Below are 17,367 nucleotides of genomic sequence, written 5' to 3' on the forward strand. Positions count from 1 at the left end.
GTATTCCTGCTGAGAAATCTTGCCATCTTTGTTGGAATCAAATTTATCAAAAACTCGTCCATTGATACTCAAGAACCTAGAAGCAAGTGGTGGACCAGAGATTCCAAAGCAAATAGATGGGATAATGAAAGAACAATGTACGTTGAAGTGTAAGAAAAGAATACATTCTTTGCTAAGGTTACAATCAATTCATTGCGTTAAACATCTGAACTCTGCAGCTTAGGTACCCTTCCACTACCTATGAATGTATAAGCTACTTTACAAGTTAAAAAATGTCAACAGGTTTGGAGAGAGTACAGCATTTCAAAACTATTACAAATATATTAGTAAATTGGATGAGAATTTTTTTATCCACTAGAAATCATTTCACTGCAAAAATGGCAGTAAGAATCACGCAAAAATTCTCAAACTCCCACAAGTTGGGAGGAACTTTACATGGCTCAAGGTCTTCCATGACCATTATCCAAATCCTCCATCACTTCTATGTCCTTGCGAGCAGTTATTTTCTGCACATATCCTGCCACGCAATAACCGTTTCAAGTAGCTGTTGTGAGTCAAAAAGCAGAGGACACAAAACGGGAAGAGTAGACTGAAATATTGGCTTATGAAATTATGCACTCAGTTGTCATACAATTCACGATATTTATCAAATTCAAGAAGTGTATTTAGTCATATCTAAATTAAATAGGAAAGAAACCAATTAATACAACAAATTATATTGTCAAGTTGTCAAAATGGAGGTCAATTTAAAAACAGCAAAGCAGAAAAGCCAGAAACACGAGGAAATGTAACATAAGAAATTCCCAATTTATGGTATAATCCTTGGACCATCCGAGAATTGCTACAAATAAAGCTTCCTTCATAACTTCAAGCCCTTAATGGAACCTCCATATTGGCAAATAACCTTGTATCTTCCACTCTGATAGGATTGTCCCACATCGAAAGATGTGGGAGCTAAGATGTTGTTTATAGGGGGAGGTATGGGCCTCCCTTAGTACCCAAGGTTTTCTAGTATGGGCTAGGAGGCCTTGGGTACAACCGGCCCATATGGGTGGGTGTCGGTTGGGCCTTGGGTGCCGAGCGTGTATGGGCACGACTCTATCAATGGTATCGGAGCATGATCCTGTTGTACCTTCAACTTGGGACCGTGCCTGCGGAGTGGCCGGCCATGGTGCTCGACCAACGGGGGTGCGCCTGCCGGAGTGATCGGCCATGGTGCTCGACCAACGTGGGCGTTGGTCTTGAAGGGGAGGGTATTGATAGGATTGTCCCACATCGAAAGATGTGGGAGCTAAGATGTTGTTTATAGGGGGAGGTATGGGCCTCCCTTAGTACCCAAGGTTTTCTAGTATGGGCTAGGAGGCCTTGGGTACAACCGGCCCATATGGGTGGGTGTCGGTTGGGCCTTGGGTGCCGAGCGTGTATGGGCACGACTCTATCACACTCAAACACACACTAATAGAAAGCCTGTATAACTCCCAGAAGTACTAAAATCTGCAGAAAATGCTCATTAACTATTCCCCTTTATTAATTTGATCACTGTATATGTCAGACAGATACTAGATATGTTCCCCTATGTCATTATCATCTGTAAATTTTGAATTTCAGTAATGTTTGAAGCCTACAATAGAAAGTCAATGCAAACTGAAACAAGATGCATAATAGTAATACTCGAACATAACCTCAACCCAAAAACTAATACCCATTTACAAAACAACGAAAAAAATTAACAACCAATGCAATGGTGTTATCCTTGTATTAAATCATAATCCAGTAAACCATAAAATTTGAAAACAGATTCAACTGGGAAAGCTAATGCATCATGGCAAGAAACTGAAGCTAACTTTGAATCCTGTACTGCAATGATGATTCATGAGTGCAATTTCAGTTTGTGACCGTTGTTTGTAACTTCTTTCTGTCAATAAAACCAGAAATATTTCAAGCAACATTACGGTTGCCACACTTTGGTGTTTAGAGTGTCCCTAAGTCAACTACAATTTCTGGCATATGAATGTTGAAAATTAACAAAGAATTGTGCGTGCAACCTTAGCTGATCTTGGAATCCATAAATTATCTTCCTGACTTCCAACTATGCCAATGAGTTCCACGATTCCCATTTGTTGACAAGGTGGAACATCCTCCCATTGGCATTAAAAAGACTTTATTCAATTATTATTTTCTCTAAAATGTCAACAAGCAAGGAACAGGGTAACTGGTAAAGAATGATAAAGGTCAAATGAATTTGAAAAAAGAAAAAGAAAAAAAAAGAGAGAGAAGAAAAGCAAAGCTCAAAACAAATTGCAATTTAAATCCTTTTTAGGATTATATAGAGCAAGGTAAAGTCATGAACAAATCAAGTGATAACCACACTGGTGATATTCAACTGATATTTTTCTGATCAGTAACACAACTAAAAGAACCCTCCAAACACAGAACCAAAAGAAACACGAATGAAATAACTCAAAGTCATAGCTATCTCTTCCCAACAAAGCACTAAAACTTGTATAAGCAAGAAGAATCTCAACAAGATGGCATCATATATAAAAGTTATATTGCTTCATCACATATGATTGCCAGCCAAATTGGTGTTAAACATGGTTGCACAAAAAGTTCCAATGTGATTACTGATTAGTTTTAGAGAAATTAAAAGCTGAAGTGTCTCTACATTGCATGATCTACAAGTTCATGGGCATCAGGCATCACACTCAATCTAACAGAGCATATAAATATACAGGGGAATAATGTTCATCGTCAAAATTAGAGCATGCTTCAAGGCTTCTGTTTATAATAGCTAGATACATGTCCTCATGCTCTCTCTATGTAGCACGGACACTCTGTTTTGGTCAGAGTGTCGGTGTCCGACACGTGTCGGACACGGACACGTCCCGACACGCTCAAAATACGTCTGGGACACGTGAATCTGAGTATCCGATTTTTTTTTTTTTTTTTAATATTGGACACGTTTTCGACACGTTGAGGACACGTTGGGGACACGTTTTTGTCTTTTGTTTTTAATTTACTGAATTATTTTTTAATTTGTTATAAGATATTTGATTTTTTGAACTATCTTAATTGAATTATATTATGTTTTAATGTATTGTTGTTTTGGACCATATTGATTGAAATGAAATATATGTATATATATAAAAAATATAAAAAAAATTAATCAACGTGTCCCCAACGTGTCCGTATCCTACTTTTTGGAAAAATCACGTGTCCGCGTGTCCGTGTCGTGTCGTGTCGCGTGTCCGTGTCCGTGTCCGTGCTACATAGCAAACTCCCTATGTAGCACGGACACTCTGTTTTGGTCAGAGTGTCGGTGTCCGACACGTGTCGGACACGGACACGTCCCGACACGCTCAAAATACGTCTGGGACACGTGAATCTGAGTATCCGATTTTTTTTTTTTTTTTTAATATTGGACACGTTTTCGACACGTTGAGGACACGTTGGGGACACGTTTTTGTCTTTTGTTTTTAATTTACTGAATTATTTTTTAATTTGTTATAAGATATTTGATTTTTTGAACTATCTTAATTGAATTATATTATGTTTTAATGTATTGTTGTTTTGGACCATATTGATTGAAATGAAATATATGTATATATATAAAAAATATAAAAAAAATTAATCAACGTGTCCCCAACGTGTCCGTATCCTACTTTTTGGAAAAATCACGTGTCCGCGTGTCCGTGTCGTGTCGTGTCGCGTGTCCGTGTCCGTGTCCGTGCTACATAGTGCTCTCTTAATACCTGATGACAGTTCAACCTCAAGAAAGATGGATATAACATTGTTCATTTTCTTTCTTCTTTTAAAAAGCCACACGCACAAGCAGATACAAACAGAAAAAGAAGAAGAAGAAGAAGAATACCAACTCCAAGGCAAGGTATGCATTTGCAGGTGATCTCTTTCCCTCTTTTATTGTAATAACTGACATACCCTGATCCTTGACAACTGCGACACTTCCCAGTCCATTCGTAAACTACTTCCTTACAATCCTACAACTCCAGCAAGAAAATGAAAAACTGTCATTGGGGGCCTTGCAGTCATTAAAAGGTAATACACATTTAAATGGTACCATTTTGTTCCAGAATGAATAGTCATAAATTAAGCCCCAATTTGAAAAACACTCATTCACAAGCAGCATAAACTCCTCTTAATTTACCCCCAAAACAAAACTTTTGTCCAACAGATTCAGTTAACCAATGATAGATATTCCTTTTTAGTCCAATTTGGCTACTTTGTAGAAAGAATTGCAAAGACTTTAATCATTGGCTTTCATTCCAGTCTTATCTTTACTTTAATTTCTAAGCCCTGCAGAGAAAATCTTTAAATGTAATCTCTAGCCGTTTGAGACCTAGCATCAGCCAAATTCCAGCCTTCGCCATCAAAAGCACACAAGAATTGCAGGGATCTAAAGAGACGAGACCTGGACTTGGGGATCGCAATTCAGGCGTCTATCAATCTCATCGGGCGGCACAGGATTGGAGTCAGGATACGTCATCGGTAGAGGAAGCGCGTCACCGTCATCAGTCAAATAACTCTCTCTGTCACGCGACCATTTCCTCTCCCTGGCATTGGCTTTGACGCTCCCATTCCCGCCCCTCCTCGGGGTCACTAGGGCAGCATCCCCAGCAGTCGAACCAGAATCCTGAGAAATCCTCGGGCCGCCACCCACACCCGTCGCAATACCAGCGACGGCGGAGGGGGAGTCGAACCAGCGAGGAAAGGTGGGGCCAGCCGGGACGTCCCCTGCGGCGAAGCAACGGAGAGAAAACAATGGAGAGGGTTTGGAGGGGGTGAAGATAGAGGTAGGGTTTAAGGGGAGCATTTGATTAAAGAAAAGATCGGGTGAGAGAATGGTGATTATATAGGCGCGGATAAGAACACTTGTACAATAGCGAGAGAAAGACAGACTGCAGCACTGCTCCTCCTCCTCGTGTATCCACTGTTCACTCCTAGCGATGGCAATTTGTCCCGATCCGACCCGCCCCGCGTTGATTCTCCCCGAACCAAGGCCTGTGCGAGGGCGGGTATGCCTCCCGCCCCGCTACAGATGTTCGTATATATATATATACAGGAATTCTCCTATGTGGACCAAAAGTGTGGACCAAGTTTGTGGACCAAAATCCAATGGTTGTAATCAATCACAACATAAGTGGGGGCCACACATTTATTATGGGACCCATCACATCTATAGTTGAAAAACAAGTCCACAAACTTGGTCCACACTTTTAGTCCATATAGGAGAATTTCTGATATATATATATATATATATATATATATAACAAAATATAGAAAAATATTTATTTGTCTAAACATATTTTAATTTGATATTATTATTAAAATCAAAGTAACACCTAAATACTAAGTCCCTAAACATAATATTATCATTCTCTTAATTAGATTGAATAAATGTCAACTTACCCTAAACCCTAAGTTAAATATGACTCTCTAGTCTCTATTCCTAAGTCAATTGAATTGATCTTGATAAAAACATAGGAGTATAGGACCCTAAACCTTAAGTTAAATAGGACTCTAACTCCTAAATCCTAATCTCAAAAACCCTAAAGGCCCTAAACCCTAAACCCCAAAACCTTAAAGACCCTAAACCCTAAAACCCTAAAGGCCTTAAACCCTAAACCCTAAACCCTAAACCTAAGCACTAAACTCTAAACCCTAAACCTAAACACTAAACCAAAAATCCATAGACCCTAAGATTTTATAAAATAAAGTATAAATTAAACAATTTAAAACTATAGAAGTGTATAATATAAATTTTAAAATCAATACCCATTAAATAAAACTAAAATTATTTAATTGAGTTAAAAATATAATAGGTGGTATGTAAAGATAATAATTTAATTAGTTGGCAAGTGTAACATAAAAGTAGCTTTGGTTTGTTGTTTAGTCCATTACTCTACCACCTAGAAGTATCAAGTTCAAAACCTAGGATGTGCAATTTAATGTTGAAATTTAATTTTACAATTTTCAAAAATGTTGAATATGGGCGGGGCGGGGCAGGGCAGGGCACGGGAATCCGCGAGGTGGGGACGGAGCGTAAAAGTCACCTCGCCTCGACATGAGGGGAGGGGTGGGGCAGGGCACCACCTGAAGGTGCGGGGCGACCATGATCCGCCCCCGCCCTGTTACCATCCCTAGTCACTCCCTGTCATTTCATGTAGAGGTGGCATACGGGAGCCCGCCGGTTTGTTGACCAATGTCAACAAGCCGATCTCGGCTGGCCCGGCCCGACTTTTTTGGGCCCAAGCCCGGGCTGGGCCCAGGCCCGATTTAGTTCTTCGGGGCCTCCGGCCGGGCTCGGGTCGGGCTCCCACGGCCCATCACTATTCATCATCTTTGGAAATTATAAAATTAAATTGTTAATCATAGGATTTCAACTTGGGACTTTTAGATAGGAGATAATGAACTAACCAACAAGCCAACACTACTTTCATGTTATACTTGTCAACTAATTAAATTACTATCTTTACATACTACCTATTATATTTTTAACACAATTAAATAATTTTAGTTTTACCAAATGAGTATTGATTTTAAATTTTATATTATACACATCTATAGTTTTAAATAGTTTAATTTTATACTTATTTTATAAAATCTTAGGGTCTTAAGATTTTATCAACATTTATGAGTAGATGGTCATATTATGGCTTTAGGGTTAGTGCTTAGGTTTAGGGTTTATGATTTAAGATCTTTAGGGTTTAGGGCATTTAGGGTTTAGGGTTTTGGGGTTTAGAGTTTAGGGCCTTTAGGGTATTGGAAATTAAATCCGCACGGGGCGGGTCGGATCGGGGCGGGGATAAATTGTCATCCCTGTTTACAATTGATTAATGTCATAATTGTACTTTAATTTTTATACAATTGAACAATATTTTATAGAGTATGAAATATATACGTATTATGTGTACATATATATACACATACATTGCAATAATATATATATATACACATATATATGTATATATAATATATATGTGTGTGTATATATATTACATACATATATGTATGTATATATATATATGCAGACAGTGCATGCACTGTCTGCATATGTATATATATACACAAATACAAAGACAGTGTGCACTGTCTGTGTATGTGTGTGTGTATATATATGTATGTGTGTGTATATATATATATATATATATATATGTAAATATATACATATTATGTACATATAAAAATAAATAATGTCGGGGTTGGGTCGGGCTCGGGCCGGGCCAAAATTGGCCCGACATGTCGGGCTTCGGTCCGGGCCTGGCCCAAAAAATGGAGCCCAGGCCCGCCCAAGGGGTCGGGCCTGGCTGCCCAGGCCCGGTCTACTTTCGGGCCGGGCCTAGGCCCCCGGGCCAAATGGTTAGCCCCCCAACCCATATATACCTCATTGCTTGGGTTGGGATATTCAAAGCAATCACAATCGTAAAATTTTACTTGATTAATAAAAATGTATAAGATTTTATGTTTTGTTGATGTGATTGGTAAAATTTTACTAATTCATTTTGTGTTTTCTTGATGTGGTTGTTTTGAAAGATATATTTTATTGATTTAACTGTATTGGGAGACGTGTTTTACTGATGTGGCTATATTAAGATTTTGTATTTTGGTGTAGTTTTGTTGGGGACAACACGGAGACATAGAATGTTGTTGGCCTCCATTGGGAAGGGATAATATATATGAATTTGTGTTTTGATGATGTGACTTTATTGGGAGATTTGTTTTGTTGATGGGGTTGTATTGAGTTACGTATTTGACTTGACCTTTTTATAATACAAGTGAAATTTTTATGGAAAACACTATTCAAACCCTCCTATTTTAAACCCCTCCTCTAAGTTGTCATGTCATGTCTCCTTTTTTCTTTTTCTTTTTTTTTTTCAATTAATATATGTCATTTCCTATCTCACTCACACACACATATATATATATATATATATAACTTTTCAATTATATCTATCTATCAATTGTATATGGGTATCCATTGTATATTCTCTGTCTATATTCTCTGTCCTAATATATTCTCTGTATTGTACAGAGAATATATTCTCTGTCTGTACATGTGTACACATATATATCTATAAATTGAGAAGAGTTCACAGAGTATTTTAAGAAGCTGTAAGAGATAGCAGTAGTGTGTGAGAGAAAAACGAGAGAGTCTTAAAGTAGTCTGTTTTTGAGATAAAAAGAGAGTGAACCTATTGTGGATATGGATTACTTGAGTGATCCATATACTTATGTAAATTATATTGTTGTTTTTTTTGTAAATACTCAGTGGAAATTATATTGTTCGTAGGGTGATTTTATCTCAGCCGAAATAAAGCAAGAAGACGAACATGCGGACGAGATGGTCGATAATATCAAAGTTAACGATAGATGTGAATTTGAAACTGATATGGTATAATGTTTTAATCAATCAAAATATGAGCTCTTTTGTTATGTTGAATGAATATTCGTAAATTTCTAATAAGAACTAATACATTATCAGGTGTTCAAATCGCGACAATCGATGATCGAGTGGGTTCAACAAACCAGACTCAAATTGAGATATATCATCATCATTTATAAATCAGATATTGGTGGGTTCGGTAAAAAACACAGATTACAATTCAAATGTGATCGCGGTGGCAATTACCAGAGCAAGAAACCCTCAACGAAACAGACTGGCACCAAAAAAATAGAATGTCCGTTCAAATTGAGAGGGAGGAAAATGAAGCTATACTGCATCCTTAAATTAGGGACGTACAAGATGTAAAAGCTGATGGAAATTACGGCTTTCGATCGATAGCTGTGTGTTTTGGTCATGGGGAAAATGAATGGCCCAATGTTCGATATAACCTGATGGCAGAGTTGGACGCATTTTGGAAACAATATGTTGAAATACTTGGCGGTGAAGAGAGGGCATACAGTGTTAAGCACTCACTGAACTTTTTTCAAGATGATGTTGCAGCACCATTTGAGCACTGGATGACAATGCCAGAAATGGGTCTATTGATTGCTTCTGTATATAATGTGATATTGCATGTTCTCCATCATGCAGAGAGTTGGACATATCTACCACTACGTACAGCTCCTCCATCACCCTATCAACGCGTTGCCATCGCTATAGGGCACGTAAATGGTAATCACTACGTCAAAGTTGGTTTGACAAGGAATTATTCAATGCCTCCCATCACACCTAAATGGGTTCACTGTAGGCATGCTTGTGCAGCTGTATGGGCGACTCTGTATGCGGAACGATTAGATGCGTACATGCACTCATATGGATTCATCAAATCTTCATCCAAAACTTTTATTCATGTGTTTGAATAAATTATTGTCTATATCTTACAAAATTATGAAATTAATATCAAAAAAATATAATTTCTCTTTTCTTTAAACAAAAAAATTAAAAAGAAAAATAATAATTAAAAAAAAACCAAACAGAAAATCTTAATTTAGGGTTTATATATATATGTATATATATATAAACCCTAAAATCTTAATCAAAGCATTTAAATTAATAAATGTATATATATATATATATATGTTTCGTGTATATATATATATATATGTACGTAATATATATATATATGTATATATCTATATATATGTGTATGTGAGTGAGATAACATATATTAAAAAAAAGAAAAAAAAAGAAAAAGAGGAGACATGACATGACAACCTAAGAGATGGGGTTTAAAATAGGGGGTTTATTTATCCAAATCCAATTTTTATTGACCCAACAAAAATATCCTATTGCACAAACTCTCAGACCACAGACTCGGACCATGAAGCTAACCAACAAATCACCGAGAAATACGAAAATGATAACATCCACCGCAACATAGGGGCTCAATAATAGTGTGTATATATATATATCATCAAAGTCACTTCAAGAAGTGATGAATAGAGTCAATCAGTTTATGCTTATAAGTTAATCTCTAACATAAGCACCCAGCTTTATATAAAATGAACGACAGTGAACAACAGTACTAATGTACAACATAGCAGAATACCATAATCGAAGTTCTACATGCCAACAACAAACCTTACAAACTAGAAAAGATGGACATATACCTAAAACAACAAGACACCATAACAAAATAACCTCGGTGACCATTAAGCAGTAGCAATGTCGTCCATGATCCTAGCCAGAACCTCCTTGCACTCTCGAAGCAGCTTTATGGTCCGGCTAAGCTTTTCTCTCTTCCCAGCCACCGATGGTGATTCCCCTAACAACTTCTCGACTCCACCACCACCATGAGGGTTCATCATCAACTCATTTACAATCTCCATTTCCAGCTCCTTGTCAACAAGATTATGAACACTAAGCTTCAAATGCAGAGCCAAACTATCTACCAACCTCCTTAAAACAATCTTCCAATAGGCTGTCATTCTTGATTTCAGGTCAAATGCTTGAGGCACAACATGCTTATGTTCACTTAAATGCCCAACTTCAATTTCTCCAAATCCATCAAAATTTACAGTAGAGAAAGGTAGCCTAACATTCAAAATCTCAGCCACGAACTCATCTTGTTTAGCCATCATTTGACTGCTTTCGAGCAAATATTCGGGATTGCAAGTATAGTCGGTCAGTTTTTCCATCTGAATTATCTCCATCACCCAATTCAAGGACCGTTACTTCATCTTTGCCATAAGATTGAGGCCAACTCTTCGTGTTGCTATCTGAAGCTGGTGATAGTTATCCGAATGATCCATCAAAACATCAATCACCACACCTTCTATATAAGTCCAGATTTTCTCTACAAACTCAATTGGCATACTCGAAATTGAGTCCACTTTTTTGCACAACAGAGCAATGAATGCACTGTGTGGCAGGAAATTTGGAAGTCTTATTCCCTTAATAGCTTCATCCAGAACACTAATCTCATCCATTAAAAAGTTCCTCTTCAGATCACTTGAGCTATGGTTCTGCATTTCTTCTGAGTATTGGTTGAGCATTTCAACCAACCTAGCAGTGCAATGCATTCTATGCTCATCTGGGTACTCAACGAATTCTCCTCTCAACATGATTTTCCTCAGGGACTCCTTACTTGCTCCAATAATGCCCATGAAAGCAGTCAGGGCCTCTGCAACCGAGGTGAAAGTCTTAGGAAGTCTATTAAACTCAGAGAGACTAGAGTTCAACTTGTCATTGATCTTCTTGACAATTTCTGGTAAACATTTCATTATGATAGCAGCTTGAATTTGCACAAGCTTTTGGGCCAAAACAGGAACCCCCACAATAGATTTGTCAATCAAAGACAGGAGCGTATGAGACTCAAACAATGCAGCTTCCTTCCTTCTTGCTTCCTCATAGGACTCATTGCCAATACGATTCCTGACACAAACATAGCCAAGCCTTACATTCACATCGTCAGCAGTCACCTTCTCGAGTAACCCTTCAGGCGCCTTATCGACCTTGGTGACCACAGCAAGAGTCCTCTCCCCAGTCTTATCCACTTGCTGCGACATCCGAATCGATTCACATGTAGCGAAATCAACAGTTGCAGACAAGACATTGAGGATGATACTCTCATCAGGCTTAATGTACTCCATTATCATACCAGCTATTTGCTCATAAATGTTCTCAGGTTGGCCATGAACGGGCACTCTAGTAATCCCAGGAAGATCAACCATTGTAAGATCTGGAACACCATGTTTTTTCACCACCAATGTCAGAGGAGTGTTTTGATGGATCGTACTTAACACAAGAGGGGGGTGAATTGTGTCCCCAAATTCCGATAGGAATCTCTTTTTATAATTTAAAAGGAAATCAATGTCAATTAACAATTAGCACACAAATTTGGACTCTAATGATTATCTTAATCAATATTCATTTCAATGCAAGATGTGATACAATATGGTGAATGATCAATTATCAAATAATCAAGGAATTGCAAAAACAGATTTTTTAAACAATACACTGCGCACAGATTTTACAACTCAAATTTCACCTAGCAAATCAAGTTAGAATTCAATGAAATTTGGTATGCAGTATCACAACACCCTAATGAATACTATATCAAAAATTCATATTAAAATTCAAAGTTTAGCTATGTGAACAGTGCACAGACAGACTAGTGGTTCAGAAAATTCTGCAATCAAAACACTTAATCAATCAACAAGCAAGCAATGCAATCAAGAAAGTCCACACAGCAATTTATAGTAGTTCGGAGACTCTTCTCCTACATCTACTACCTAGGTTCACCAACCTAGGATTTTCCAACCTCCACTAAGGATGTGGTTTTCTCAAGAGCTCCACAAAACTCACAAGGGTTTTTAGGTCACCCTTAAAACTGAAGATTTCAAGATAATCTTCAAACTTTACAACCAAGGGTTTCAAGCACTCCCTTAAACTCAACCTCAACAAGGTTTTTGCCCAATGAAGGGACTTTTACAAGTGTTCGGTATAAATGGTTCACTCAAGGTTTGCACTAAGCAATGGGATTGAGGAACACTCAAGAATCACAATATCACCTCACGGGTTGGATAGAAAATGAAGAATAATGAGGATTTTCGAATCTGAAAATAAGAAGCCAAATGAGAAGCACTCCCTCTTTGCAAAAGCAAAATAGTGAGGAAGCCTTTAGAGTGGCTTGGGTAGAAGCTTGGATTCAATGGCACAAACTAGCTTGAAAGTTTTGAGAGCAAGAATTTCTTCAATGTAATTTTGGCTTCTCTAAGTTGGAATGAGGAAGAACCCCTCTTTATAATTTACCAAGCTCTTGTGATTTCCACCCATTGGATCTTTTTCCATCTTCAAATCTCGACCTTCAATTACATGTGCAAATCTTGGCCATTTAATGAATAGATCATTAAATCTTGACCTTACAATATGTAGTCGTTGCACTTGCATTATTTTCCAAGTCTAGCTTTCCAATATTTGAGTTGTCATGTGCACTTGCAGCCATTTTTGACAATTTGATCAAACTTGCACCAAATCTTGACCTTGGTATCTCCAACAATTTTGTCATCTTTGACCGTTTGATCAAACTTCCACCAAATCTTGGCCTTGGTATCTCCAATGATTTCCTACAAAATGTGTAGCAACTTGCAACCATCTTTGACTCCAAAAATCAAGTAAGATCTTCTTTTAAGTCAAAAATTGCAAGTAAGAATATGGTCTTATGCACAACCATTGGATTCACCTTTTAAATGGTCATCTTAACCCTTCAAGTCTTGTTGTAATATGATCCATTCATAATTCAAAACAATTCAATCTCAGCCATAGATTAGTGTACCATTGGAGCTTATAGTCTTCAAGAATATCTTCATAATCTAAGTCTTGTCTAGTTGCAAAATATACTTTCTCATCTCTTACTAATTTCAACCATTGCATTTGTCCTTTAGCTTCATCAATTGTCTTCTCACAAAAATCTGATCATTGACCTCAATAAAGGAAGCATGTGCAAGATCTTGTTTGATGAATATAAGAGATCCTTCACGTGACCAAACATGTCCCTCCAATCTTGACTTCAAACTCTGAATTTGGCAGCACCAATATATCCATATTATACAGCCCTAAGGCTAGTTCCAATCATCAATCAAAATGCCTTAGTGGAAGGTTGATGAACATAGGTTTTTCTTGGTTTTCTAGAGATCCAAGCTCATACTTGAAAACCGGACTTCAATTCACTTGAGCAAACTGAATTCTGAGTGATATAACATCCTCATGATGATTAACCTACAAAGAAATAGGAGGTAGAACTCCCCAATTGCATGTAAGCTCAAAGAGCTTCATATAGAGCGCATAGGTTAATTACATTAGAAAAACAACCCAGAAAATTCATATTACTGCATGATAAATCATTTTATATATATTAGAATGTCCATATAAAATTTCATAACAATCGGAAATCGTTTGGTCACTCAACCAAGCAAATAAGTCACTAATAGTGAAACCGATAAATTCTAAGTGTAAATTCAATGTCATTTTGCAAACTCAGTGTAAATGACATTTTCTCTTGAACTTTACTAGGTCAAATATGTTCATAGTGATAAAACTAAGATGCACACGAAATTTCATTTAAATCGGAGTTCATTTGGTTCACCACGTTCACAAAGAACACATATGCACAAAATTAGGTAAAACCTAGTTTTGACGGAATTTAAGCATATGACCAAATATATATGTGATGCACTTAATTTCTCATGATTATAGTCCTAGAACATATATTAGACTTTTATGTGCATGTGGTTCAAGTTTCAAGTCATTTGGATCTAAGTTAGTTAAGATAAATTATGATCATTAGAAGATAAATTATGCATAAGCCTTCATTTAAGTGTATATGCACAATTAAGATATTAAACAATTAACCAAATAACCATTTAAGCATGTTTTCTAGCATTTTAGGATATGTTAAAGTCAAACATGCTCACACACATTTTAGTATACAATCATACACAATCATCAAAAACACAATGTTGACTAGACACTAAGTCTTGGTCCAACAATCTCTTCATATTCCATTCGTATAAATATTCAAAAGTAAGAATCAGCATAAACTAATATCTTCCTTAAGAAATCTTCAAGGATGGATACTCCTAACTCTCCACCTGCAAAAAGATCTAGAACTGATGAAGGTTCTACTTCTAAAGAAGAAGAAGGTGGAGATGATCCCAGATTCAACCTCTCCCCTATAAGGGAAGACGTATACGAGGAAGATCCCCAGAAAACCATCGAATCTCTACAAGAAGCTTTGATGGAAACCAAAAGGAGACTTAAAAAAGCAACCGACAAAGTTCAAGACTACAAAAGGCAACTTATGGTTTTAAAGTATGCCATACAAGGTGTTCGATATATGTCATGGGGCAGACAAACAAGTACTCATGACCCAGATAAATTGCACGAAGCAATCACTGAGATCACAGTACAACTTGGATCTATTGCAGATGGAATAGACAGTGTTCTTTATACCCTAGAATAAAATTCTTGTCCAACATGTTTGATACCCCTTTCCCATTGCCAGCAATCTCATCAGTTGCGAGATTAATGGCTTCAGAAATCCTGGACTCATTACTTTGGACTGTTTTGCCATTAAACTCCAAGTAAAGCTCTGGCTCTGGAATCTGGTGATGTTGGAGTCTCATCACAAGAGGTACCCTGGTGCAGATACCTTGTCCGCGAGGGAGATTGATTCCAGCCAGAGACTCGAGAACACTAGATTTTCCAGAGGATTGGTCGCCCACTACAACAATGGTGGGTAATTGTATTCCTTCCTTCATGACCATAAGGTGCCTGAGCTTATCAACGGCATCAAGCAGAGGCCTGATGCGATCATTGCAGGATGCAACAATGGGTGCATCAATCGCCACTTGTTGTTGTGGTTGGTTCACGACCATTGAAAGCGAGTCACCTTCACAATCAGAGCTGTATCCCCCTACTTGTTTGCTCATTGCTTCCTATTTTTCAAGAGAGAATACAATTCATATGAACCTAAGCATGAGATTTCGTTCAACACATTACATATATAAAACCAATGAGATATTGAGATGTCAGATGGGTTTTACTTTACCTGTTGCTTTGATGAAACAAAAAGTCGACTGACTATGTCTGAAGTTGTGAGTGGAGGCCAATGCAAGCTCATTTCAGTTGTGGTTTCTGTGCTTGGTTTACTACATACAAGCATACATATATTGTCAAGGTAAAGTTTCTAGTAGTGGGGAATTTATAAATCTTAATCTGATAGCCCTTACACTACTAATGCAATGTCTACTGATTGGATCTTAAAGTAGAGTGAATACTCATGAGGAAGTTAATTAGTAATTGCAGAAATGGCGTAAGGTTCTTTGCTTTTTGTCTTAAAGTGGTGAACAAATTCTGGAGCAACCTGGAGACTTTGAAAGTATCATCTCAACTTTCTGGAACTTGAAAACTACTTTTCGGTTAAGGGGTTTCCACCATCAATTTAATGGTGGAAACAGCACAAACCCCATATTCCGGAATGAGATTCCACATCAAATCTAGTACACCCACTATCAGAGTTCTTCAAAAAATGAAATCTTGATGCTTCAATTTGATCCCATCGCTTAGATTTGACAAAGGAATCAAAGGACAGACACAGAGAGTTTGGTGGTTAGCATATTAGAGGGGTGTGTAAACTTAACACTTTGTTAATAATAATTTTTCAAGTGAATGGTAATTTAAGTTATCTATTAAATATATATACACATATATATGGTGTAAACTTATAGAATATGGATGTAAACTTATGATGTCAAAATAGGTAGTGTAAACTTAGTAGTTTGCGTGGTGTAAATAAAATTTATTTAATTATAATGTCGTCGATATCCATCTCTAAGGGCTTGCTTGGATTGAGGTTTTAGAGAGTTAATGAAGGTGGAGTAAGTCTACCTTATTTGGATTGTAAGAGGGAGAGTTAAGCGGAGTTAACTAAATTGATGTTATCTTTAATTTTACTTGTATTCCAATAAGTGTGATAAATCAATCCACTTATTATTATTTTTTTTAAGTTACTTTCGTATGATTAATTTTGTGAATAGTTCGTAAAAAATATAATATAAATAGAATGACTTCATCTTGAAGCAACTCAAACTTGATTTTAAGATAGAATAATGTTTAAGATTCCAAAATATGATGAATGTGTATTGTTAGATGTTAAGTGGAACTTATCCAAGGGCGAAGTCAAGAATAAATATTAGGGGTTGATAAAAGTTAATGGGGTCCGGGTGCAACGCTCCCATAAAAATTTTTTAGGACTATTTATAAAATTATAAAATTATAGAGTATGAACATACTTTTATCATATTTTATTCTGACTTTAAAGATATTTATGCTATATGCTTTTACAATTGACTTTATAGTGATTGCTTTCCACAGGTTCGGAAAATGAAAAGATGTAGAAGAAGAAGAAGAATGGAGATGAGATAAGAGGAGCATCGAACTGAAAAAACTTTAAATTTACTCATTCAACTTAGTGACAGAGAGTTTTGTACAAGGGTATATATATATATATTATGCTGTAGAATACAACGAGACTAGTACAATCGCGATCAAAAAGAAAATGACATTGTAAAAAGAACAATATAATTCTAATAAAGTTCACTTAAATATTCATATATATTGGGCTATTGCTAAAAGACCCACAGTAGAATATTAAGTCCAATGAAGTCCAAGACCAAGTTCAAAGGAGAGAGCCCAATTGACTAGACATTTTGTAAACCTAAACGAATTCAAAATAAGATGAGATGATATCACTTATAGAACTCTTGAAGATAAGTATAAGTACATATTTTTTTTACAAAAACTTTGGGGGGACTACAGCCTAGTGTAGTCCCCTGCATCAGGCCTTATCTATGCGTTTATGATTAGTGGTTATTTTATATGCCACATAAATTTGGGATAAAATA

General features: G+C 36.8%; 1 protein-coding gene and 1 pseudogene across 1 annotated transcript; both read right to left on the bottom strand.

The window, feature by feature from the left end:
* Positions 1–125: 125 nt before the first annotated feature.
* LOC119990704 (protein disulfide-isomerase SCO2) lies at positions 126–4,937 on the bottom strand. The gene is made up of 3 exons (XM_038836763.1): positions 4,430–4,937; positions 3,872–3,998; positions 126–517 (listed from the first exon to the last, which is right to left on the bottom strand). The coding sequence occupies exons 1-3, from the start codon at positions 4,829–4,831 to the stop codon at positions 441–443; spliced, it is 606 nt and encodes a 201-aa protein (XP_038692691.1). The 5' UTR covers positions 4,832–4,937; the 3' UTR covers positions 126–440.
* A 5,029-nt stretch (positions 4,938–9,966) lies between these two features.
* On the bottom strand, positions 9,967–15,783 carry LOC119990994 (annotated as a pseudogene).
* Between the last annotated feature and the right edge of the window lie 1,584 nt (positions 15,784–17,367).

Source organism: Tripterygium wilfordii, chromosome 22 (assembly GCF_013401445.1).
Source record: "Tripterygium wilfordii isolate XIE 37 chromosome 22, ASM1340144v1, whole genome shotgun sequence".
Classification (NCBI taxonomy): domain Eukaryota; kingdom Viridiplantae; phylum Streptophyta; class Magnoliopsida; order Celastrales; family Celastraceae; genus Tripterygium; species Tripterygium wilfordii.